This window comes from Cherax quadricarinatus, chromosome 9, assembly GCF_038502225.1.
Source record: "Cherax quadricarinatus isolate ZL_2023a chromosome 9, ASM3850222v1, whole genome shotgun sequence".
NCBI lineage: Eukaryota > Metazoa > Arthropoda > Malacostraca > Decapoda > Parastacidae > Cherax > Cherax quadricarinatus.
Window position 1 is genome coordinate 29,417,758 of NC_091300.1, and position 27,825 is coordinate 29,445,582.

At 43.0% G+C, this 27,825-nt stretch overlaps 1 protein-coding gene across 1 annotated transcript; it reads left to right on the top strand.

Annotated features, from left to right (window-relative positions):
• The first annotated feature begins 4,204 nt into the window (after positions 1 to 4,204).
• Positions 4,205 to 14,613, top strand: LOC128686083 (uncharacterized). Its single transcript, XM_053772731.2, has 2 exons — positions 4,205 to 4,302; positions 10,107 to 14,613. The coding sequence occupies exon 2, from the start codon at positions 10,707 to 10,709 to the stop codon at positions 12,330 to 12,332; it is 1,626 nt and encodes a 541-aa protein (XP_053628706.2). The 5' UTR covers positions 4,205 to 4,302; positions 10,107 to 10,706; the 3' UTR covers positions 12,333 to 14,613.
• The last annotated feature ends 13,212 nt before the right edge of the window (positions 14,614 to 27,825 follow it).

Here is a 27,825-nt window from a genome sequence, read left to right on the forward strand (position 1 = left end):
CTTGCAGAGGCAAAGGCAATGTTCGCGGCTTTCACTGAGACCCACATAAAGGATCACTTGGACAACGAAATATGGATCCCAGGTTACAACCTATACAGATGTGACAGAGTGAACAGGCAAAAGGGGAGGGTTGGCCTGTACATTGCAGAGTCACTTGTTTGCACAGAACTGGTAAATGCCTCAAATGATGTAGTGGAAGTTTTAGCAGTAAAGGTCGAGAACCAAAACCTAGTCATTGTGGTAGTCTACAAGCCTCCGGATGCAACATCCCAGCAATTCCAGGAACAGCTGTTAAAAATTGACCACTGTCTGGAAAACCTTCCAGCTCCTGCACCCAACATCTTGCTCCTGGGGGATTTCAACTTAAGGCACCTAAAATGGAGGAATATAGCAAATAATATTGTTGCAGTAATAACACCAGGAGGCAGCTCTGATGAAAACTCACACTCACGCGAGCTTTTAAATCTCTGTACAAAATTCAATTTAAACCAGCAAATAATAGAGCCTACTAGACTGGAGAATACACTAGACCTCATCTTCACTAACAATGATGATCTGATAAGAAATGTCACCATATCAAAAACAATATACTCAGATCACAACATAATTGAGGTTCAGTCACGTATGCGCGGAGCCCCAGACCGACATAATGAGATTAGTCACGAGGGAGCATTCACCAAATTCAACTTCAGTAACAAAAACATAAAGTGGGATCAAGTAAACCAAGTCCTAACCGATATAAGCTGGGAAGATATACTAAGCAACACAGACCCCAACTTATGCCTAGAACAGATTAACTCGGTGGCACTCGATGTATGCACAAGGCTTATTCCTCTAAGAAAAAGGAGGAGTAGATGTAAAACAGAAAGAGACAGGCGCTCCCTTTACAGGCGACGGAAAAGAATAACAGAGCGGCTAAAAGAGGTCAATATATCTGAAATGCGTAGGGAGACACTGGTCAGAGAAATAGCAAGCATCGAACTTAAGCTAAAAGAATCCTTTAGGAGTCAGGAATCGCGGGAAGAACTAAAAGCCATAAATGAAATCGAAAGAAACCCAAAGTATTTCTTCTCCTATGCCAAATCAAAATCGAGAACAACGTCCAGTATTGGGCCCCTACTTAAACAAGATGGGTCCTACACAGATGACAGCAAGGAAATGAGTGAGCTACTCAAGTCCCAATATGACTCAGTTTTTAGCAAGCCGCTAACCAGACTGAGAGTCGAAGATCAAAATGATTTTTTTATGAGAGAGCCACAAAATTTGATTAACACAAGCCTATCCGATGTTATCCTGACGCCAAATGACTTCGAACAGGCGATAAATGACATGCCCATGCACTCTGCCCCAGGGCCAGACTCATGGAACTCTGTGTTCATCAAGAACTGCAAGAAGCCCTATCACGAGCCTTTTCCATCCTATGGAGAGGGAGCATGGACACGGGGGTCGTCCCACAGTTACTAAAAACAACAGACATAGCCCCACTCCACAAAGGGGGCAGTAAAGCAACAGCAAAGAACTACAGACCAATAGCACTAACATCCCATATCATAAAAATCTTTGAAAGGGTCCTAAGAAGCAAGATCACCACCCATCTAGAAACCCATCAGTTACACAACCCAGGGCAACATGGGTTTAGAACAGGTCGCTCCTGTCTGTCTCAACTATTGGATCACTACGACAAGGTCCTAAATGCACTAGAAGACAAAAAGAATGCAGATGTAATATATACAGACTTTGCAAAAGCCTTCGACAAGTGTGACCATGGCGTAATAGCGCACAAAATGCGTGCTAAAGGAATAACAGGAAAAGTCGGTCGATGGATCTATAATTTCCTCACTAACAGAACACAGAGAGTAGTCGTCAACAGAGTAAAGTCCGAGGCAGCTACGGTGAAAAGCTCTGTTCCACAAGGCACAGTACTCGCTCCCATCTTGTTCCTCATCCTCATATCCGACATAGACAAGGATGTCAGCCACAGCACCGTGTCTTCCTTTGCAGATGACACCCGAATCTGCATGACAGTGTCTTCCATTGCAGACACTGCAAAGCTCCAGGCGGACATCAACCAAATCTTTCAGTGGGCTGCAGAAAACAATATGAAGTTCAACGATGAGAAATTTCAATTACTCAGATATGGTAAACATGAGGAAATTAAATCTTCATCAGAGTACAAAACAAATTCTGGCCACAAAATAGAGCGAAACACCAACGTCAAAGACCTGGGAGTGATCACGTCGGAGGATCTCACCTTCAAGGACCATAACATTGTATCAATCGCATCTGCTAGAAAAATGACAGGATGGATAATGAGAACCTTCAAAACTAGGGAGGCCAAGCCCATGATGACACTCTTCAGGTCACTTGTTCTATCTAGGCTGGAATATTGCTGCACACTAACAGCCCCTTTCAAGGCAGGTGAAATTGCCGACCTAGAAAATGTACAGAGAACTTTCACAGCGCGCATAACGGAGATAAAACACCTCAATTATTGGGAGCGCTTGAGGTTCCTAAACCTGTATTCCCTGGAACGCAGGAGGGAGAGATACATGATTATATACACCTGGAAAATCCTAGAGGGACTAGTACCGAACTTGCACACGAAAATCACTCACTACGAAAGCAAAAGACTTGGCAGACGATGCACCATCCCCCCAATGAAAAGCAGGGGTGTCACTAGCACGTTAAGAGACCATACAATAAGTGTCAGGGGCCCGAGACTGTTCAACTGCCTCCCAGCACACATAAGGGGGATTACCAACAGACCCCTGGCAGTCTTCAAGCTGGCACTGGACAAGCACCTAAAGTCAGTTCCTGATCAGCAGGGCTGTGGCTCGTACGTTGGTTTGCGTGCAGCCAGCAGCAACAGCCTGGTTGATCAGGCTCTGATCCACAAGGAGGCCAGGTCACAGACCGGGCCGCGGGGGCGTTGACCCCCGGAACTCTCTCCAGGTAAACTCCAGGTAATTCCTTTGGGGGTTCATCTATGATAATGAGGGACTCAGTGTGTAGGGTAATGAGGCAACCACCAGTATAAGCTTAAGGCCCACCACATAATGCAGAAACACCTGTAATCCACCTGCTTTAGTCTGGCAACCACTTAAGGACAGAGAATTCTTTATTATTATTACAATCAAAGATACGAAGATACGGTAGATACGAAGATACGGTACTATGTTCCACAGTCAGCCCTCCTGGCCCTTTATCACTCTCTTATTTACCCCTATCTCACCTATGGAATTTGTGCATGGGGCTCAACAACAACTAACCATCTCAGACCACTAATTACCCAACAAAAGGCTGCAGTTAGAATGATAACAAATTCTCACTACAGGCAGCACACTCCACCAATATTCAAAATACTCAACCTACTCACCATACAAAACATCCATACTTATTATTGCACTTATTACATACATAGAACACTTAACTCTGATATTAACCCTCCCCTCAAGCATCTTGCCAACCTCAACAGAACACATGACCATAATACAAGGCACAGATCACTCTTTGATGTTCCTCGTGTCCATCTCACGCTATGCAAAAACTCAATGCACATAAAAGGCCCTAAAATCTGGAATTCATTACCTGTAAATATAAAAGAAACACTACCTGTTTATAAATTCAAGTCTCTTCTCAAAGTTCACTTACTCACTCAAAACCAAATAAATACTGAATAACTGAACCATATAAATTGTATATCCTAAATGTTACTCACAATTATATCACACAAATGTTAAACCTAACTTTGTTTTTTTTAAATACACTTCCTGAATGAACAGCAATGCATGCAACCATAGGACCTGTCTTTGTAATACTCATTTGTATTTTATAGTTATCTGTTTACAATAATGTCTTATCACTGATTTCATCATTGCTTAGTTAATCTTAAGTTAATTTTAAGCCAGCCCGTAATGCTATGCATATAAGTGGCTTTGGCATGCTGCTCTTACCTGTATTTTTTTGTACCTCTGTATGTATGCTCAAATTTATAAATAAATAAATAAGTGTTAAACCCACAAGGGTCATACTGTTGAGTGCCTAAAGCACTGTAGAGTATCTTCCCTCATCCTACTGCCTGCAAGCAAAGGAAGTTAATAAAACTAATCTAATCTAGTGCAATGACTGCAGAACAAGAAGAAAAAAAGAGACTTCCGGAAGTGTCTACCATTTCCTGGATGTTCCCAGACATGGCAGGTGGAACATAGATACCAGGAGAGAGCACAAGTTCAGTGTGCTGTTGTCAGTGGTTCAGCAGGGAGACAAATCTACACACCCATTCTTCTATTGATTTTCATATATGTATGTATGCTTATACACACACACACACACACACACACACACACACATATATATATATATATATCTATATATATATATATATATATATATATATATATATATATATATATATATATATATATATATATATATATATATATATATATATATATATATATATATATATATATATATATATATATATATATATATATATATATATATATATATATATATATATATATATATATATATATATATCATAGGTAGTAGGTTGGTAGACAGCAACCACCCAGGGAAGTACTACCGTCCTGCCAGATGACTGTGAAACAAAAACCTGTAACTGTTTTGCATGATGGTAGGATTGCTGGTTTCTTTTTCTGTCTCATAAACACGCTAAGATAACAGGGATATCTTGCTACTCCTACTTACACTTTGGTCACACTTCACAGACACGCACATGCATATATATATATACATACATCTAGGTTTTTCTCCTTTTTCTAAATAGCTCTTGTTCTTTTTTATTTCTTCTATTGTCCATGGGGAAGTGGAAAAGAATCTTTCCTCCGTAAGCCATGCGTGTCGTATGAGGCGACTAAAATGCCGGGAGCAATGGGCTAGTAACCCCTTCTCCTGTATACAATTACTAAAAAAGAGAAGAAGAAAAACTTTATAAAACTGGGTTGCTTAAATGTGCGTGGATGTAGTGCGGATGACAAGAAACAGATGATTGCTGATGTTATGAATGAAAAGAAGTTGGATGTCCTGGCCCTAAGCGAAACAAAGCTGAAGGGGGTAGGAGAGTTTCAGTGGGGGGAAATAAATGGGATTAAATCTGGAGTATCTGAGAGAGTTAGAGCAAAGGAAGGGGTAGCAGTAATGTTAAATGATCAGTTATGGAAGGAGAAAAGAGAATATGAATGTGTAAATTCAAGAATTATGTGGATTAAAGTAAAGGTTGGATGCGAGAAGTGGGTCATAATAAGCGTGTATGCACCTGGAGAAGAGAGGAATGCAGAGGAGAGAGAGAGATTTTGGGAGATGTTAAGTGAATGTATAGGAGCCTTTGAACCAAGTGAGAGAGTAATTGTGGTAGGGGACTTGAATGCTAAAGTAGGAGAAACTTTTAGAGAGGGTGTGGTAGGTAAGTTTGGGGTGCCAGGTGTAAATGATAATGGGAGCCCTTTGATTGAACTTTGTATAGAAAGGGGTTTAGTTATAGGTAATACATATTTTAAGAAAAAGAGGATAAATAAGTATACACGATATGATGTAGGGCGAAATGACAGTAGTTTGTTGGATTATGTATTGGTAGATAAAAGACTGTTGAGTAGACTTCAGGATGTACATGTTTATAGAGGGGCCACAGATATATCAGATCACTTTCTAGTTGTAGCTACACTGAGAGTAAAAGGTAGATGGGATACAAGGAGAATAGAAGCATCAGGGAAGAGAGAGGTGAAGGTTTATAAACTAAAAGAGGAGGCAGTTAGGGTAAGATATAAACAGCTATTGGAGGATAGATGGGCTAATGAGAGCATAGGCAATGGGGTCGAAGAGGTATGGGGTAGGTTTAAAAATGTAGTGTTAGAGTGTTCAGCAGAAGTTTGTGGTTACAGGAAAGTGGGTGCAGGAGGGAAGAGGAGCGATTGGTGGAATGATGATGTAAAGAGAGTAGTAAGGGAGAAAAAGTTAGCATATGAGAAGTTTTTACAAAGTAGAAGTGATGCAAGGAGGGAAGAGTATATGGAGAAAAAGAGAGAAGTTAAGAGAGTGGTGAAGCAATGTAAAAAGAGAGCAAATGAGAGAGTGGGTGAGATGTTATCAACAAATTTCGTTGAAAATAAGAAAAAGTTTTGGAGTGGGATTAACAAGTTAAGAAAGCCTAGAGAACAAATGGATTTGTCAGTTAAAAATAGGAGAGGAGAGTTATTAAATGGAGAGTTAGAGGTATTGGGAAGATGGAAGGAATATTTTGAGGAATTGTTAAATGTTGATGAAGATAGGGAAGCTGTGATTTCGTGTATAGGGCAAGGAGGAATAACATCTTGTAGGAGTGAGGAAGAGCCAGTTGTGAGTGTGGGGGAAGTTCGTGAGGCAGTAGGTAAAATGAAAGGGGGTAAGGCAGCCGGGATTGATGGGATAAAGATAGAAATGTTAAAAGCAGGTGGGGATATAGTTTTGGAGTGGTTGGTGCAATTATTTAATAAATGTATGGAAGAGGGTAAGGTACCTAGGGATTGGCAGAGAGCATGCATAGTTCCTTTGTATAAAGGCAAAGGGGATAAAAGAGAGTGCAAAAATTATAGGGGGATAAGTCTGTTGAGTGTACCTGGTAAAGTGTATGGTAGAGTTAAAATTGAAAGAATTAAGAGTAAGACGGAGAATAGGATAGCAGATGAACAAGGAGGCTTTAGGAAAGGTAGGGGGTGTGTGGACCAGGTGTTTACAGTGAAACATATAAGTGAACAGTATTTAGATAAGGCTAAAGAGGTCTTTGTGGCATTTATGGATTTGGAAAAGGCGTATGACAGGGTGGATAGGGGGGCAATGTGGCAGATGTTGCAAGTGTATGGTGTAGGAGGTAGGTTACTGAAAGCAGTGAAGAGTTTTTACGAGGATAGTGAGGCTCAAGTTAGAGTATGTAGGAAAGAGGGAAATTTTTTCCCAGTAAAAGTAGGCCTTAGACAAGGATGTGTGATGTCACCGTGGTTGTTTAATATATTTATAGATGGGGTTGTAAGAGAAGTAAATGCGAGGGTCTTGGCAAGAGGCGTGGAGTTAAAAGATAAAGAATCACACACAAAGTGGGAGTTGTCACAGCTGCTCTTTGCTGATGACACTGTGCTCTTGGGAGATTCTGAAGAGAAGTTGCAGAGACTGGTGGATGAATTTGGTAGGGTGTGCAAAAGAAGAAAATTAAAGGTGAATACAGGAAAGAGTAAGGTTATGAGGATAACAAAAAGATTAGGTGATGAAAGATTGAATATCAGATTGGAGGGAGAGAGTATGGAGGAGGTGAACGTATTCAGATATTTGGGAGTGGACGTGTCAGCGGATGGGTCTATGAAAGATGAGGTGAATCATAGAATTGATGAGGGAAAAAGAGTGAGTGGTGCACTTAGGAGTCTGTGGAGACAAAGAACTTTGTCCTTGGAGGCAAAGAGGGGAATGTATGAGAGTATAGTTTTACCAACGCTCTTATATGGGTGTGAAGCGTGGGTGATGAATGTTGCAGCGAGGAGAAGGCTGGAGGCAGTGGAGATGTCATGTCTGAGGGCAATGTGTGGTGTGAATATAATGCAGAGAATTCGTAGTTTGGAAGTTAGGAGGAGGTGCGGGATTACCAAAACTGTTGTCCAGAGGGCTGAGGAAGGGTTGTTGAGGTGGTTCGGACATGTAGAGAGAATGGAGCGAAACAGAATGACTTCAAGAGTGTATCAGTCTGTAGTGGAAGGAAGGCGGGGTAGGGGTCGGCCTAGGAAAGGTTGGAGGGAGGGGGTAAAGGAGGTTTTGTGTGCGAGGGGCTTGGACTTCCAGCAGGCATGCGTGAGCGTGTTTGATAGGAGTGAATGGAGACAAATGGTTTTTAATACTTGACGTGCTGTTGGAGTGTGAGCAAAGTAACATTTATGAAGGGATTCAGGGAAACCGGCAGGCCGGACTTGAGTCCTGGAGATGGGAAGTACAGTGCCTGCACTCTGAAGGAGGGGTGTTAATGTTGCAGTTTAAAAACTGTAGTGTAAAGCACCCTTCTGGCAAGACAGTGATGGAGTGAATGATGGTGAAAGTTTTTCTTTTTCGGGCCACCCTGCCTTGGTGGGACTCGGCCGGTGTGATAATAAAAAAAAAAAAAAAATATATATATATATATATATATATATGCTATTTTGGTAATTACTTTCTATTCCATATTTGTTTGGTGTATGTTCATTTTGGTAAATAACTTTGATTTTACATAATAGTTGTCAATAATTTAGTCACATGGAACGTATGAAGCAGTGTGTACGTTGGAATTAGAAATTTATTATTGTTATTATTATTATTATTATTATTATTATTATTATTATTATTATTATTATTATTATTATTATATAACACTGGCCGTTTCCCACTGAGGTAAGGTGAACCAATAAAGAAGAGATACTTTTACCATCATTCATTCCATGACTGTCTTGCCAGAGGGGCGCCAACATTATTACTCAGATGACCTTCAAACTGCAACATTCCCCAGCCCTCCTTACCACCTCCAGGACTCAAGTCCGACCAACCGGTTTCCCTCAATAACTTCTTAAATGTTACTATTAGATGTTATTGTTATTATTACTATTATATTTAGAGGGAAGCTCTTATCCCGTAGGAGTCATACAATGTCTGAAGAATGTCAGGTAATGAGGTCTGGTCTATGGAAGGGGAGGCCAGGTCCAATTCCCAGGATCAAGAGCTGCTCACTGCCCTTAATAAACCTTCCTTGATATTTTTAATATAAGTGATTAGTAAACACAAGAATTCTATTTTTTCAGCTTCTACGATACTCATGAAACTAGAATCAACTATTGTGTTTGCATAGTACATTATTTTCTTGGGGAAGCATTAAACTCTCAGGGGTTTATTATACAGTGTCTGGGAAATGGGAGGCAGTCAAATTTGAATCAGGGAAAGGAAGGGCATTATTATTATTATTATTATTATTATTATTATTATTATTATTATTATTATTATTATTATTATTATTATTATTATTATTATTATTATTATTATTATTATTATATTATAATCACGGGGAGTACTAAACCTGTAGGGATTATGCAGCGCCTGTGGGGGGGGGGGATGAAAGGTATTCAGACTCAATTCAGGGAACAGAGCACAGATCCAATTCCCTAGATCAAGCGCCCTTCACCAGCGTCAAGGAACGTCCCTTCTCAATACAGGCAGCACACTCCACCAATATTCAAAACACTCAACCTACTCACCATACAAAACATCCATACTTATTACTGCACTTATTACATACATAGAACACTTAACTCTGATATTAACCCTCCCCTCAAACATCTCCTTGCCAACCTCAACAGAACACATGACCATAACACAAGGCACAGATCACTCTTTGATGTTCCTCGTGTCCATCTCACGCTATGCAAAAACTCAATGCACATAAAAGGCCCTAAAATCTGGAATTCATTACCTGTAAATATAAAAGAAACACTACCTGTTTATAAATTCAAGTCTCTTCTCAAAGTTCACTTACTCACTCAAAACCAAATAAATACTGAATAACTGAACCATATAAATTGTATATCCTAAATGTTACTCACAGTTATATCACACAAATGTTAAACCTAACTTTATTTTTTTTAAATACACTACCTGAATGAACAGCAATGCATGCAACCATATGACCTGTCTTTGTAATACTCATTTGTATTTTATAGTTATCTGTTTACAATAATGTCTTATCACTGATTTCATCATTGCTTAGTTAATCTTAAGTTAATTTTAAGCCAGCCCGTAATGCTATGCATATAAGTGGCTTTGGCATGCTGCTCTTACCTGTATTTTTTTGTACCTCTGTATGTATGCTCAAATTTATAAATAAATAAATAAATAAATAAATAAATAAATAAATAAATAAAGGAAGGGCAGCTGTACCTCTATGGATCAAGAGCCCTTCACCGGCATCGAGAAACTATCCTGGGTGTTTACACATGGTAAGCTGTGGTTTAATTACTCACGTAACTAAACCTAAGTGTTTTATGCATCTGTAACGTTTTTTTCAGAGCACCTATAACTCTTTTTTAGTGTAAATATATTTTTTTCAGGAGCTGCTACAGGAGGCAGGAGTTACTGCAGGAGGCAGGAGTACTGCAAGAACTACTGTAGGAACCAGCAGCTACTGCAGGAAGCAATATTTATTGCATGGGGCAGAAGATCTTGCAGAAGCCCCTGCAAGAGGTAGGAATTACTAAAGGAGACAGGAGCTGGTGCAGCAAACAGGAACTGCTGCAGGAGGCAGGAGCTACTGCAGGGAACGGGAGACACTGCAGAAGCCCCTGCAGGAGGAGGGAGATACTGCAGGAACTTTTGCATTCAGCAAGGCTACTAAAGAAAGCAGTACCTTTTACAGGAGGCAGGGCAACTGCAGGAGACAGTACTCAATGCACAAAGCAATACCTACTGCAGGTGAGATTAACGATGGTGCCAACGAGACTAGAAACAAGAGCCTACACTCGATTAGCCGTCTCCAAACGCATGTATAAACTATACTGCAAGCACGATTGCTTCCCAACAAACACCTATTCTCAATTGGAGATGTGAGCTGGAAAAAATTTGCTCTAGGACTAATTTATTTGCTAACGCAAAATTCAGATTCTGAATAATACATTACATGTGAAACATTCCTTTGTATTAATCTTCCAGCCATGAAGAGAAACATCATGTTTTTGTGGTTCGTCTTCTTTGGCGTGTTCGTCTGTTCTGTAGGGTCGCAGGAATCTACGTCAACTGTGCAATATCCTAAAGACCCATCCACTACGAAAGATCCTGAGCCATCATCTAAACTTAGGAGTTCAGGAGATGAAGTTACTGAACCTATATCGCACACGACGTCAGGCGTGGTTTGCACGACTCCTTCCCCATCTAATGTGAGCGACTTGGTAGCTCTTCCTCGACCAGTCGTGTCCGCTGCTCTTATCCTCATTCTAACAACTGCTTTCTTACACATTATCTTCATTGTTCACTGCTGTGTCTCTGCGTGGAGCATATGCTCCTCCAAAATTGGGAAGATTCCTGCGCATAAAGTGTCAGATTTTGGATTAAGAAGCCGAAAAAATAGTCATTCTCCCTCGCCGGAAAATGTTCAGCTCCGAAGAAGAGTGAAGAACTTACCAGTTCACTTTGATTATGATTCTCGAGAGGAACCCAGACGCAGGTCCATTGCTACTACTCCCAACCTGGAAGGCTTTTTCAATTTAGACAGAGTTTTAAATCAAGGCAAATACAGCAAAAATTTTTCGCTTTGTCAGGCACAAACTTCCCCAGTGATGGAAAGGGAAGACTGTAGTTCATTGTCTTATCTACAGGAAACAAGGAATGATAACGATTTGTTAAGACATTCTGGCGAACACAACAGCAAGAAGTCATATTCTGTTTTGCCACTTCCCACCATTACTGTAGAAGCTCCCCGAGAATGTGAAGACGCACGTTATCCTAATTCTGGACCGTCCTCTGATTCCATTACACGAGACAAATGGCTCAAATCACTAACGTCAAGAAATGAAGGCATTTTGTTAGATGAATTAGTGGCACAAGGAAATAACTATTCACTTTTGGCTCGGGAAAATGCGCGCGTTCAGACACAAGAAAATGCTTCCAACAGTGATAACGAGAGATACTCTCGTGACCCCAGATCAGATGAGGTTGATGTAGACATAATTGAGAAAGGGGGACTTTTGACTAATGCGAAAATGAGAACGACGTTAGTACCTCACTTCAGAGCATCCTCGATCTCTCCTGTGGAGCAACAGGACAATTATAACTTCCGCGAGAGTTTTTGCTATGTGGCAACTGATCCAGAATTTCGGCACTCAACAGAATTCACTAGTGCTCCAGGCTACCATCGCGAGAACTTGAGATCAGGTGAAACTTCAAAGTTTCCGTATGCGCCGCCATCACTGCAACTACCCAAGTGCAATAACAAAGTCGAACAGGAAATAAAATTACCATTCAATATAGAAACACAAAATATCTTTGACTCTGATCCAGAGCCTGATGTACTGGAAGCATGGAACATCCCTGTGTTTTCCAAAGAAAAAAAAACGGCTACGATAAATCCCAACCCCATCTTATTAAGAAAATCATTCTCGAGAAACACATTAGGCGTGAGTGAACCTCAACTTTGTAATCCGCTTCGGAGATTCAGTTCATTCGAAGTGATTGAGGCTCAGCGAAGGAATCCGACAGTGAAGGAACATCACCGGAGCTTCCACGGAGGCGATAACATTGCGAGTCTCTTGCAAGGTTATACGGAACTCCGAACGCTAGTTTGACTTTCCTCTTACTCTGTTCAAGATATATTGTACAACAGCAAATGGGATTACCGTAATCTAATGTAGAAGGCTTTTAACCAAGGATAATCCAACAAAACCACAGTGTGAGTTAATACGATTCTCAATAGCTGCTTAACGTCTAGGTACTTGCTTGTTTTATTGCTGCCAGGACCAAGACAACAGGGGTAAGGAGCTGTTTTCATACTTCTTTCCCTGTGTGTGTGTGTGTGTGTGTGTGTGTGTGTGTGTGTGTGTGTGTGTGTGTGTGTGTGTGTGTGGGTGTGTGTGTGTGTGTGTGTGTGTGTGTGTGTCTCAACAATCAATATTTGCACCAATAACTTATTACAGTTGTGACCGGGTGTAGAAGTGTGAATTGCTCATTACACTATAATTTGTTCATGATTGTAGCCATGTATAAACGTAAGTAACCATTCTTACAGAATTCATTACCTTTGTAACTTGTGAGCTCATTACCTTTGTACCTAGTTCAGCTATCAAAACTTTGGGGGCCCAGTCCCTGGACCCATTACGTACCTCTGTAATCTGTAAATACCTTTGTAACTTGTCATGATTGTGACCAGACCTACCTGGAGTTCATTACCTTTGTAAATTGTGAGTTCATTACCTTTGTAAATTGTGAGTTCATTACCTCTGTAACTTGCTCAGCTATCAAAACTTTGGAGTCCAGTCCCTGGACCAATTATGTACCTCTGTAATCTTTTGACTAGCGTCCACAGGATGGGTATGGTGTGCATAATAAACATATTAAACTAACACCCGAGAACTGAACCCAGGTCCTTTGGGTTGTGAGCTAAAATTGCATTATTAGGGCTAGCTATGTTTTCCTGTTATATTCCTTCCCACTACATGAGTTTCCTAAATAAAGTAATGAAATCTACCAGTCTAGGCTGGGAGACTTGGAAATGGCGATGAGGATATCGTCATGTATTCCACTATGGGTTCAGTAGCTGTGAGAGCCTCAAAGGTTTTCTTCGTTCGTGTGTTGTTGCTTGTGCAACCCGTCTATCTAGCTAATGGCTATCTATAATTTTTCTGCCCCGAGAGCCCAATGGTGATACTCCTGTCGTAACACAATCATCTGCTTCAAATGATAGGTCTCTTCTAGAATATGTAAGCAGATACAGGTATCTAGGCTTTGAGGTTCCACTACTTGGACCTGTTGTAACAAGACTTTGTCGCCAATACAAAGAAAGACTAAGAGCACTTAGAGTTGTGGCTGGGTTTCACCCCAGGTATGGTGCTAATGTTAAAATTGTGAAAATGATGTATCTTGCTTATATTAGATCATTGGTTGATTATGCTGCGTCACTACTTGCTCTTGTGTCTGACTGGAAGCTTGGAGGGCTGGAAAAACTGCAGAACGAAGCAATGAGGATCATTTTAGGATGCCCTCATACTGCCAAAATTTTAAATATGCAAAAAGAACTTGATATTCCAAGCATCAGAGATCGTGTTACTGAAAGAAATATCCTAATTGGGGTTAATATGCTCAGGCAAGCACATTCAAACCCCTGCACAGAAGCCCTCCAAACTTTCCTCAGCACTGGTGAACACTCCTCTAGATGGATCGAAAAAAACTGGAACCGACCTCCGCATGAATCAGATACATGATCAATGATTTTCAAGTAAGGCAACAGCGGCACTTCTCCGCTCCGTGGGATATTTCCCATTCCAAACTACCATTCCTCCATTTCCCCCCAAACTACTTCTTCAATCACAACCAAAACTTCTCCTTGAAGCCAAACATGATGCCTTAAGCTGTATTGATAACTTAGTCACACAGCACACACTCTCGCAAATTATTTACGTTGATGGTTCTGTTCACCAATCCACTGGTGTAGCTGGTGGTGCTGCTGTTGTCGTACAGAGTGATGGCTCTCTTAAAGAAATTGGAGCACGCATAAATAATTGGGCCTCTACCCTTCAGACAGAACTGTTTGCCATACTCCTTGCACTGAAATGCATCTATGTATCTAAGATTGACAGTTTAATTGTAACTGATTCTCTGTCATCCATAAATGCTCTCAACTCATTAAGCATAAATTGTGGCATGCTTGTGTCAGAAGCCAGACACAGGTATGGTAAGATTGTGGACAGTGGAGTCAGAGTGCACATGCTGTGGATTCCATCTCACATTGGTCTTCGGATGCATGATAGAACTGATAAATTGGCTAAGCTGTATGCTTTCAAAGAGGGAGTAGATTACAATCTTGGCTTGTCATGTAGTAGTTTGAGAACAATAATACGAAAAGAACTTCAACTGAATTTTATTGACTTAAGACTCAGGGAGATTGACACCAGTCAGTCCCTATTATCATTCTATCATGCAGGAGGAGCCACATGTCTATGGTGCATCCAACAGAATAACCAGACTCTTGGATGTCACTACCGCCCGGCTCCGGCTGGGTTACAAGTATCTTTGGCAGGTTAAATCACCACCACCAGATGTAGGCCAAACGAAATGTAAACTTTGCCAGATGGACTATTGTCACACCCTGCGTCATTATCTACTGGAGTGCGATAAAATTAATGAATTTAGAAACAACTCACTCAGAAGTGTTCAAGAAATGGCAAAGTATTTTATCCACAGTGGTATATTACAGACCATTCTGGAGAAATACCCTGACTTTGCTAGCTGTAAATAAAGCATTACCACATGTGTGCGTGTGTGCGTGCGTGTGTGTGTGTGTGTGTGTGTGTGTGTGTGTGTGTGTGTGTGTATGTACTCACCTAATTGTACTCACCTAATTGTGGTTGCAGGGGTCGAGACTCAGCTCCTGGCCCCGCCTCTTCACTGATCGCTACTGGGTCCTCTCTCTCTCTGCTTCCTGAGCTTTGTCATACCTCTTCTTAAAACTATGTATGGTTCCTGCCTCCACTACTTCACTTGCTAGGCTATTCCACTTGCTGACAACTCTATGACTGAAGAAATACTTCCTAACGTCCCTGTGACTCGTCTGAGTCTTCAGCTTCCAGTTGTGACCCCTTGTCCCTGTGTCCCCTCTCTGGAACATCCTATCTCTGTCCACCTTGTCTATTCCCCGCAGTATCTTGTATGTCGTTATCATGTCTCCCCTGACCCTTCTGTCCTCCAGTGTCGTCAGTCCGATTTCCCTTAACCTTTCCTCGTACGACATTCCCTTGAGCTCTGGGACTAGCCTTGTTGCAAACCTTTGTACTTTCTCTAACTTCTTGACGTGCTTGACCAGGTGTGGGTTCCAGACTGGTGCTGCATACTCCAGTATGGGAGTAACATACACAGTGTACAGTGTCTTGAACGATTCCTTATTAAGGTATCGGAACGCTATTCTCAGGTTTGCCAGGCGCCCGTATGCTGCAGCAGTTATTTGGTTGATGTGTGCCTCCGGTGATGTGCTCGGTGTTATGGTCACCCCAAGGTCTTTCTCCCTGAGTGAGGTCTGTAGTCTTTGTCCACCTAGCCTATACTCTGTCTGGGGTCTTCTTTGCCCCTCCCCAATCTTCATGACTTTGCATTTGGCTGGATTGAATTCGAGAAGCCAGTTACTGGACCACATGTCCAGCCTGTCCAGGTCTCTTTGCAGTCCTGCCTCATCCTCGTCCGATTTAATTCTTCTCATCAACTTTACGTCATCTGCGAACAGGGGCACTTCAGAGTCTATTCCTTCCATCATGTCGTTCACATATATCCAAAATAGCACTGGTCCTAGAACTGACCCCTGTGGGACCCCTCTCGTCACAGGCGCCCACTATGATACCTCTTCACGTACCATGACTCGTTGCTGCCTCCCTGTCAGGTATTCCCTGATCCATTGCAGTGCCCTCCCTGTTACATGTGCCTGGTCCTCCAACTTCTGCACTAATCTCTTGTGGGGAACTGTGTCAAAGGCCTTCCTGCAGTCTAGGAAAACGCAATCTACCCACCCCTCTCTCTCGTGTCTTACTTCTGTTACCTTGTCATAAAACTCCAGGAGGTTTGTAATACAAGATTTGCCTTCCATGAACCCATGCTGGTTTTCATTTATAATCTTGTTCCTTTCCAGGTGTTCGACCACTCTCCTCCTGATAATCTTCTCCATGACTTTGCACACAATACATGTCAGAGACACAGGTCTGTAGTTTAGCGCCTCATTTCTGTTTCCTTTCTTAAATATGGGGACTACATTAGCTGTCTTCCATTTCTCAGGTAGTTGCCCAGTTTCAAGGGATGTGTTGAAGGTTGTGGTTAGAGGCACGCACAGCATCTCTGCTCCTTCTCTAAGGACCCATGGGGAGATGTTGTCTGGTCCCATCGCCTTTGAGGTGTCAAGGTCACTTAGGAGCTTCTTCACCTCCTCCTCAGTTGTTCGTATGTCATCCAACACTTGTTGGTATATTCCCTCTTGATGTTTCCTTCTGTGCTGTCTTCCCACAGCCCTTCCTGTCTCTACTGTAAGCACTTCCTTAAATCTCCTGTTCAGCTCCTCACATACCTCCTGATCATTTCTTGTGAGTTCTCCACCTTCTGTCCTTAATCTGATCACCTGGTCTTTGACTGTTGTCTTCCTCCTGATGTGGCTATACAACAGTTTCGGGTCAGTCTTGATTCTCGATGCTATGTCATTTTCATACTGTCGCTGGGCCTCCCTCCTTACCTGTGCATACTCATTCCTGGCTCTGCGACTGATCTCCCTATTTTCGTGTGTTCTCTGCCTTCTGTACTTTTTCCATTCTCTATTGCACTTTGTTTTTGCCTCCTTACACCGTCGGGTAAACCAGGGGCTCGTTCTGGTCTTCCCGTTGTTACTGTTGCCCTTGGGAATAAACCTTTCCACTGCCTCCTTGCATTTTGTTGTTACATATTCCATCATTTCAATTACTGGCTTTCCTGCCAGTTCTCTGTCCCACTGGACCTCCCGCAGGAAGTTCTTGAACCCTATGTAGTCCCCTCTTTTATAGTCAGGCTTTTCCCATTCAGCTCCTGTTATTCTCTCCACTTGCAGCTCTACTATGTATTCAAAGCACAGAACCACGTGGTCGCTAGCTCCTAGGGGACTCTCATACTTGATGTCCTCAATGTCTGAGCTGCCCAGGGTGAACACAAGGTCCAATCTTGCTGGTTCATCCTCCCCTCTCACTCTGGTAGTGTCCTTAACATGTTGGTGCATGAGGTTTTCCAGCACCACGTCCAACATCCTGGCTCTCCATGTTTCGGGACCCCCATGTGGCTCCAGGTTTTCCCAGTCAATCTCCCTGTGGTTGAAATCCCCCATAACCAGCAACTTTGCTCTGCTGGAGTGAGCTCTTCTTGCCACCTCAGCAAGTGTGTCCACCATTGCTCTGTTGCTCTCTTCATATTCCTCTCTTGGCCTCCTGCAGTTCTGTGGTGGATTATACATCACTGCAATGACCACTTTGTGTTCCCCAGACTGAAGTGTACCTGCTATGTAGTCTCTTTCTCCCGTCTCATCTATGCCTTCCATTTTCTCGAATTTCCATCTGTTTTTTATGAGCAGAGCAACCCCACCTCCCCCCCTGCCCCTTCTATCTTTCCTCATGATCTGGTATCCTGGTGGGAAGATTGCATCTGTTATTGTCTCCATGAGTTTTGTTTCTGTAACTGCTATGATGTCTGGGGACTTCTCATTGATTCTTTCTTGCCATTCCTCATGTTTATTTGTTAATCCATCTGCATTTGTGTACCAAACCTTCAACTTCTGTTCTAATACTGTAACTGTGGTGCGGGGGGTGGGAACAGAGGGATCGGTGTGTGATGGTTGGTTTGGATTGTTCAGTTGCCTTGGGGGTGTCGTGGCTGGAGTCCTTCTGCAGGTGTTTCTGGGGGGTGTGCTTGTCCTTCCATTTGATCCTGGGTTATTCTGCTCTCCTTTTTCATTTCCTCCCATTTCTCCTTTCGTTTTTGAACTCTCTCTTTCATCATCTTCCTTTCATCCTGTGTACTGTCTCGATCGAGGTACACACTCTGGAACTCCTGCTTGCCTCTCAGCCGTGCTTTCTCCTGCAGGATCATGGTTCGGGTTGATTCTGCCTTGAAAATTACTTTGAGAGGTCGATTCCTTTTCTTTGTGAACCACCCAATTCTCGGAAAATTTGCCACCTGGGTCATGTCCCCCTCGCCTGTCACCATGATATCTTCAATCGCTTTTTTCTCCTCCTGCTTTCTTTCATCATAAATTTCCCCTTTAGCTTCGTCTAGCCCATAGACATACACGGATCTCTCCCTTTACACCTCCCACTGTGACTCCCATTGCATCCTCTGATGTGCTTTAGTTCCTTCCCATGGAGTGTTCCTTCCTTCAGTCCCTTCCCTAGTTATGGCCCCTATGCTTCTTGGTTTGTCCTTCCTGCTCATCTGTTCCTGGCCCCCACAGGTATCTGGTATGGTCCCTGCACATGTCCTAGTTCCTTCAATGTCTTTCAACCTCTCATTCTGTCCTAGTGTGCTCCCTGTCTTTGTTCTGGCCCCATGTGGGTTTGACAGGACCTCTGCATACAGTTTAGTTTCCATGCTTCCTTCAGACCTGTTGTCTGTGTCTGATGTAGCCATTGCCGATGCTACTTCTGTAATATCTTTGTCTCTGTGCTGTTTCAGATGTCTCAGCTCCTCTTCTAATCTCTCTATCTTGATTTCTGCTGCTGTGGCCTGTTGCTTCCACCTTCTGCATTCTGCTGCTAACCTCTCTTCCATCTTCCTTTCCAGCTCATCTAGTCTCCTTTCCCAGTCTTCCTCCCTTTTTTTGAGCTCTGCCTCCCATTCCTCCCTCCCAGATTCGTCCTTGGAGCCTCTTGTCCTCATCCTGGTTCTAGGTTCCCCCGTTGCTCCACAGAAGGGGGGACGGGTGATTAGGGGGAGGGGAATAGATGGTTAGGAGGAGAGGGGATGGATGGTTGTGGGGGAGGGGGAGGATGGTTATTGGAGGGGTAGAGATAGTTGGGGAGGGGGTTAGATGGTTTGGGGGAGGGGTAGGTGGCTAAGGTTAGGTGGTTAGGGAAGGGGGAGAGGTGGTTAGGGGAGGGGGGAGTATGTGTTTGAGAGAGAGAGAGAGAGGATGGATGGTTATGGGGGAGGGGGAGGATGGTTATTGGAGGGAGGGAGGTAGTTGGGGGGTTAGATGGTTTGGGGAGGGGTTAGGTGGTTTTGGGGAGGGGTAGGTGGCTAAGGTGAGGTGGTTAGGGAAGAGAGAGAGGTGGTTAGGGGAAGGGGGTATGTGTTTGTGTCAAGTGTTTGTGTCAAGTGATGGAGGGTGTGTGTGTGTGTGTGTGTGTGTGTGTGTGTGTGTGTGTGTGTGTGTACTCACCTAGTTGTACTCACCTAGCTGAGGTTGCAGGGGTCGAGTCCAAGCTCCTGGCCCCGCCTCTTCACTGGTCGCTACTAGGTCACTCTCCCTGAACCATGAGCTTTATCGTACCTCTGCTTAAAGCTATGTATGGATCCTGCCTCCACTACATTGCTTCCCAAACTATTCCACTTCCTGACTACTCTGTGGCTGAAGAAATACTTCCTAACATCCCTTTGATTCATCTGTGTCTTCAGCTTCCAACTGTGTCCCCGTGTTGCTGTGTCCAGTCTCTGGAACATCCTGTCTTTGTGTGTGTGTGTATGTGTGTGTGTGTGTGTGTACTCACCTATTTGTACTCACCTATTTGTGGTTGCAGGGGTCGAGTCCTAGCTCCTGGCCCTGCCTCTTCACCGGTTGCTACTAGGCCCTCTCTCTCCCCGCTCCATGAGCTTTATCAAACCTCGTCTTAAAACTGTGTATGGTTCCTGCCTCCACTACGTCATTTTCTAGGCTATTCCACTGCCTTACAACTCTATGGCTGAAGAAATACTTCCTACTATCTCTCTGACTCATTTGTGTCTTCAACTTCCAATTGTGGCCTCTTGTTTCTGTGTCCCCTCCCTGGAACATCCTGTCTTTGTCCACCTTGTCTATTCCACGCAGTATTTTATATGTCGTTATCATGGCTCCCCTGACCCTCCTGTCCTCCAGTGTCGTCAGGCCGATTTCCCTTAATCTTTCTTCATCGGAGATTCCCCTTAGCTCTGGAACTAACCTTGTCGCAAACCTTTGTACTTTCTCTAGTTTCTTGACGTGCTTTATCAAGTGCGGGTTCCAAACAGGTGCTGCATACTCCAGTATGGGCCTGACATACACGGTGTACAGTGTCTTGAATGATTCCTTACTAAGGTATCGGAATGCTGTTCTCAGGTTTGCCAGGCGCCCATATGCTGCAGCAGTTATCTGATTGATGTGTGCTTCCGGAGACATGCTCGGTGTTATACTCACCCCAAGATCTTTCTCCTTGAGTGAGGTTTGCAGTCTTTGGCCACCTAGCCTATACTCTGTCTGTGGTTTTCTGTGCCCTTCCCCTATCTTCATGACTTTGCATTTGGCAGGATTAAATTCGAGAAGCCATTTGCTGGACCAGGTGTCCAGTCTGTCCCTTTGATTCATCTGTGTCTTCAGCTTCCAACTGTGTCCCCGTGTTGCTGTGTCCAGTCTCTTGAACATCCTGTCTTTGTCCACCTTGTTAGTTCCTCTCAGTATTTTGTAAGTCGTTATCATGTCCCCCCTATCTCTCCTGTCCTCCAGTGTCGTCAGGTTGATTTCCCTTAACCTCTCCTCATAGGACATACCTCTTAACTCTGGGACTAGTCTTGTTGCAAACCTTTGCACTTTCTCTAGTTTCTTTACGTGCTTGGCTAGGTGTGGGTTCTAAACTGGTGCAGCATACTCCAATATGGGCCTAACGTACACGGTGTACAGGGTCCTGAACGATTCCTTATTAAGATGTCGGAATGCTGTTCTGAGGTTTGCCAGGCGCCCATATGGTGCAGCAGTTATTTGGTTGATGTGCGCTTCAGGAGATGTGCCTGGTGTTATACTCACCCCAAGATCTTTTTCCTTGAGTGAGGCTTGTAGTCTCTGGCCCCCTAGACTGTACTCCGTCTGCGGTCTTCTTTGCCCTTCCCCAATCTTCATGACTTTGCACTTGGTGGGATTGAACTCCAGGAGCCAATTGCTGGACCAGGTCTGCAGCCTGTCCAGATCCCTTTGTAGTTCTGCCTGGTCTTCGACCGAATGAATTCTTCTCATCAACTTCACGTCATCTGCAAACAGTGACACCTCAGAATTTATTCCTTCTGTCATGTCGTTCACAAATACCAGAAACAGCACTGGTCCTAGGACTGACCCCTGTGGGACCCCGCTGGTCACAGGTGCCCACTCTGACACTTCGCCACGTACCACTACTTGCTGCTGTCTTCCTGACAAATATTCCCTGGTCCATTGTAGTGCCTTCCCTGTTATCCCTGCTTGGTCCTCCAGTTTTTGCACTAATCTCTTGTGTGGTACTGTGTCAAACGCCTTCTTGCAGTCCAAGAAAATGCAATCCACCCACCCCTCTCTCTCTTGTCTTACTGCTGTTACCTTGTCATAGAACTCCAGTAGGTTCGTGACACAGGATTTCCCGTCCCTGAAACCATGTTGGCTGCTGTTGATGAGATCATTCCTTTTATAGGTGTTCCACCACTCTTCTCCTGACAATCTTCTCTATGACTTTGCATACTATACATGTCAGTGACACTGGTCTGTAGTTTAGTGCTTCATGTCTGTCTACTTTTTTAAAGATTGGGACTACATTTGCTGTCTTCCATGCCTCAAGCAATCTCCCTGTTTCAATAGATGTATTGAATATTGTTGTTAAGGGTAAACATAGCGCCTCTGTTCCCTCTTTCAGGACCCATGGAGAGATGTTATCTGGCCCCATTGCCTTTGAGGTATCTAGCTCACTCAGAAGCCTCTTCACTTCTTCCTCGGTTGTGTGTACCGTGTCCAGCACCTGGTGATGTACCACACCTCTCCGTCCCTCTGGAGCCCCTTCTGTCTCCTCTGTGAACACTTCTTTGAATCTCTTGTTGAGTTCCTCACATACTTCACGGTCATTTCTTGTTGTCTCTCCTCCTTCCTTCCTTAGCCTGATTACCTGGTCTTTGACTGTTGTTTTCCTCCTGATTTGGCTGTATAACAGCTTCGGGTCAGATTTGGCTTTCGCTACTGTGTCGTTTTCATATTGTCGTTGGGCCTCCCTTCTTATCTGTGCATATTCGTTTCTGGCTCTACGACTGCTCTCCTTATTCTCCTGGGTCCTTTGCCTTCCATATTTCTTCCATTCCGTAGCACACTTGGTTTTTGCCTCCTTGTACCTTTGGGTGAACCATGGGCTCATCCTGGCTTTTTCATTATTCCTGTTTCCCTTGGGTACAAACCTCTCTTCAGCCTCCTTGCACATTGTTGCTACATATTCCATCATCTCATTAACTGGCTTTCCTGCCAGTTCTCTGTCCCACTGAACCTCGTTCAGGAAGTTCCTCATTCCCGTGTAGTCCCCTTTCCTGTAGTTTGGTTTCATTTGTCCTGGCCTTCCTGCTTCCCCCTCCACTTGTAGCTCTACTGTGTATTCGAAGCTCAAAACCACATTATCGCTGTCCCCAAGGGGTCTTTCATATGTGATGTCCTCAATATCTGCACTGCTCAAGGTGAATACTAAGTTCAGTCTTGCTGGCTCATCCTCTCCTCTCTCTCTTGTAGTGTCCCTTACGTGTTGGTACATGAAGTTTTCCAGTACCACCTCCATCATCTTAGCCCTCCATGTATCTTGGCCCCCATGTGGCTCCAAGTTCTCCAAGTCGATCTCCTTGTGGTTAAAGTCGCCCATGATCAGGAACTTTGCCCTGCATGCATGAGCTCTTCTGGCCGCTGCAGCCAGTGTGTCAACCATAAGAACATAAGAAAGGAAGAACACTGCAGGAGGCCTGTTGGCCCATACTAGGCAGGTCCTTTACAATTCATCCCACTAACAAAACATTTGCACAACCCAATTTTCAATGCTACCCAAGAAATAAGCTCTGATGTGAAAGTCCCACTCAAATCCAACCCCTCTCACTCATGTACTTATCCAACCTAAATTTGAAACTACCCAAAGTCCTAGCATCAATAACCCAACTAGGTAGACTGTTCCACTCATCAACTACCCTATTTACAAACAATACTTTCCTATGTCCTTTCTAAATCTAAACTTATCTAATTTAAATCCATTACTGCGGGTTCTCTCTTAGAGAGATATCCTCAAGACCTTATTAATATCCCCTTTATTAATACCTATCTTCCACTTATACACTTCGATCAGGTCTCCCTTCATTCTTCGTCTAACAAGTGAATGTAACTTAAGAGTCTTCAATCTTTCTTCATAAGGAAGATTTCTAATGCTATGTATTAATTTAGTCATCCTACGCTGAATGTTTTCTAACGAATTTATGTCCATTCTGTAATATGGAGACCAGAATTGAGCTGCATAATCTAGGTGAGGCCTTACTAATGATGTATAAAGCTGCAGTATGACCTCTGGACTTCTGTTGCTTACACTTCTTGATATGGTTTAGAAAGACACGTAAGCAAACACTGTAACATATTTATTAGAAAACGTTTCGGTCCTGGGACCGAAGTGATCAAGGTCCCAGGACCGAAACGTTTTCTAATAAATATGTTATAGTGTTTGCTTACGTGTCTTTCTAAACCAACTTGTCGGTATTTATTACCAAGGTTTATACCACTTCTTTATATAAATCCCAGTAATCTATTTGCCTTATTACGTACGCTTAGGCATTGCTGTCTTGGTTTAAGGTTGCTGCTCACCATAACCCCCAAGTCCTTTTCGGAATCTGTATGGCTAAGTTCTACATCATTTAACTTATAAGTACTAGGGTTATGGGCACTCCCGAGCTTCAGAACCTTGCATTTATCTACATTGAACTGCATCTGCCACTTTTCTGCCCAAGAATAGAGTTTGTTTAAATCCTCCTGAAGTTCCATAACATCTATGTTTGAATCAATTATCCTACCTATCTTCGTGTCATCGGCGAATTTGCTCATATCACTTGTAATTCCCTCATCAAGATCATTGATATATATTATAAACAACAACGGGCCCAAGACTGATCCCTGTGGAACGCCACTTGTTACAGATCCCCACTCGGATTTAACCCCATTTATGGACACTCTCTGCTTCCTGTCTGTGAGCCATGACTCGATCCACGAGAGCACTTTTCCCCCAATGCCATGAGCTGCCACTTTCTTTAATAGTCTTTGGTGCGGAACTCTATCAAAAGCCTTACTAAAATCTAAGTAAATAATATCAAATTCTTTATCGTGGTCTACAGCCTCAAAAGCTTTACTGAAGAAAGTTAATAAATTAGTTAGACAAGACCGGCCTCTTGTGAATCCATGCTGAGTATCATTAATCAAGCTATGCTTATCGAGATGGCTTCTTATAATCTCAGCTATAATTGACTCTAGTAATTTGCCTACAATTGAGGTCAGGCTTATTGGGCGGTAATTTGACGGTAACGACTTGTCCCCTGTTTTAAAAATAGGAATTACATTAGCCATCTTCCACATATCAGACACTACATCTGTTTGAAGAGATAAATTAAAAATATTAGTTAATGGTTCACAGAGTTCCATTTTGCATTCTTTAAGAACCCTTGAAAAAACCTCATCAGGACCCGGCGACTTATTTTGCTTCAGTCTGTCTATCTGCTTCACAACCATTTCACTAGTGACTGTGATGTTACATAATTTATCTTCTTCTGGCCCACTATAAAAATTAATTACTGGAATATTGTTAGTGTCTTCCTGTGTAAAAACTGAGAGAAAATAATTATTTAAAATCGAGCACATTTCAATCTCTTTGTCAGTAAGATGCCCATAGTTATTTTTAAGGGGACCTATCTTATCTCTAACTTTTGTTCTATAGACCTGGAAAAAACTCTTTGGGTTAGTTTTAGAATCCCTAGCAACTTTAATTTCATAGTCCCTTTTAGCTTTTCTTATCCCCTTTTTAATGTCCCTCTTAATGTCAATATACTGATTCATAAGATGACCCTCACCTCTTTTGATACGCCTATAAATTCCTTTCTTATGCCCTAGTAGATATTTCAGCCTGTTATTCATCCATTTTGGGTCATTTCTATTTGATCTAATTACTTTATATGGGATAAACGTTCTTTGAGCAGCATGTATAGTGTTCAGAAAACTGTCATATTGATAGCTCTCTTCGTTACCCCAGTCAACAGATGATAAGTGTTCTCTAAGCCCATCGTAATCTGCTAAGCGAAAATCTGGGACTGTTACTGAGTTATCGCTACTATCGAACTTCCATTCAATGCTAAATGTAATTGATTTGTGGTCGCTAGCACCCAGTTCCTCTGAAATTTCTAAATTATTAACAAGGGATTCATTGTTTGCCATAACTAAGTCAAGCAGGTTATTACCCCTTGTAGGTTCTGTCACAAACTGCTTCAAAAAACAATCCTGAACTACTTCTAAGAAGTCGTATGATTCTAAATTCCCAGTCAAGAAATTCCAATCAATATGACTAAAGTTAAAGTCTCCTAGAATTACTACATTATCGTGCCTTGTGGCCTTAACAATTTCCTCCCATAGTAGTCTCCCTTGGTCCCTATCTAAGTTTGGGGGACGGTATATCACTCCTAAAATCAGTTTTCCTTGCCCCTCTGAAAATTCTATCCAAACAGACTCTGTATGTGTTACTTCAGACTTAATACCCGTTTTTATGCAACAGTTCAAGCGATCTCGGACATACAATGCCACCCCACCCCCCTTCCCGATACTTCTATCTACTTGGAGCAATTTAAAACCCTGAATGTGACATTCCGCAGGCATGTCCCGACTTTTTGAATTAAACCACGTCTCAGTTAAGGCAAATACATCAATGTTACCTGCACTAGCACCTAATCTCAACTCGTCCATCTTATTCCTAGCACTACGGCAATTAGCATAATAAACATTGAAAGACTCTCCTTTCTCTTTACCCTTCCTGCTCATTTCTGTTTTTCTACTAAACCTATTGCTGTCCTTATAACCCAATGTCACTGGCTTTTCAATATCTACCTCGTTCTGCTTATTACTAGTTCCCCTAGAACTCATAATATTACTACACTGGGACTTCACTGTTTTCCTGCCAAAACCGATGCCACTACTATTCCTAGTTTAAAGCCCTAACAGTTCCCTCCACTGCAGTTGCCAGTGCTCCCACCCCAGACCTAGATAAGTGAACCCCATCCCTGGCATACATGTCATTTCTGCCATAGAAGAGGTCCCAGTTGTCAATGAATGTTACCGCATTTTCCTTACAGTATTTGTCCAGCCAGCAATTGACACCAATTGCCCTGGACAACCAATCATTTCCAACTCCTCTCCTTGGCAAAATACCACATATGACAGGGTTCCCACCCTTACTCCTAATTATTTCTATTGCTCACCTATACCTGCTAATCAGGTCTTCACTCCTACGTCTGCCAACATCGTTGCCTCCAGCACTGAGACAGATAATAGGATTGCTCCCATTACCTCTCATGATGTCATCCAGATGGCTAACAATATCCTCCATCCCAGCCCAAGGAAAGCAAACTCTCTGTCTCCTACTTCTGTCCTTCAAGCAGAACGCCCTATCTATATACCTAACTTGGCTATCCCCAACAACAACAATATTCTTACCTTCCTTGGTGTCGTTGGCCGTGACGTTCACAGTAGTCAACTCACATTCGTCGGGTAGCACTGAGAATGTATTAGATGTTTCCACAACAGTTTCCACAGCAGTCTCTTTCTTCTTCATCGTTTCTACCTTTCCATTCGTCTTCTTGATCGTCAACTTCGTTCCCTGCTGTCCAGCCACTGACCAGTTTCCTTTCTTGACCTGAGGACTCAAAACAGGAGGACTACTACGAATCTTCTTGCTTTCCTCGGTCAGTCGCCGAATCTCCATCTTCGCCATCCTCAATTCTTCCTTAAGCTGTTGGTAAAGTTGCTCGATGGAGGGCATCTTGCTTCAATTCGTAGAGAGCGCGCAAACAGGTCTTCACAGAGCTAAGTACACGTCACCACTGAGCTAAGTACACGTCGCTCTATTGCTCTCGTCATACTCATGCCCTGGTCTCCTGCTGTTCTGTGGTGGGTTATACATCACTGCTATTACACCTTGGGACCTCCAGAGTGAAGCGTTCCCGCTATGTAATCACTTTCTTCTCCGCTGTCTCCTCTCTCCAGCTCATCAAAATTCCATCGGTGTTTGATCAGCAGTGCCACTCCTCCATCCGCCCTGTTCCTTCTGTCTTTCCTCAGGATCTGGTATCCCGTTGGAAAGATGGCATCTGTTATCATACCTGTAAGCTTGGTTTCTGTGAGCACTATGATGTCCGGTGATGTCTCTTTGACTCATCCGTGCCACTCCTCCCACTTGTTTGTTATTCCATCAGCGTTTGTGTACCATACCTTCAGTTTCCTTTCCAATACTGTGGTTTGGGGGGGCTGTGGGGGTGGGAGACCTGGTAGCATACTGTGGGATTCTATGATTGGGGGTTGGGTGGAAGCTGTGGGTATGGATTGTAGTTTGTGTTGGGATGGTGTGATAG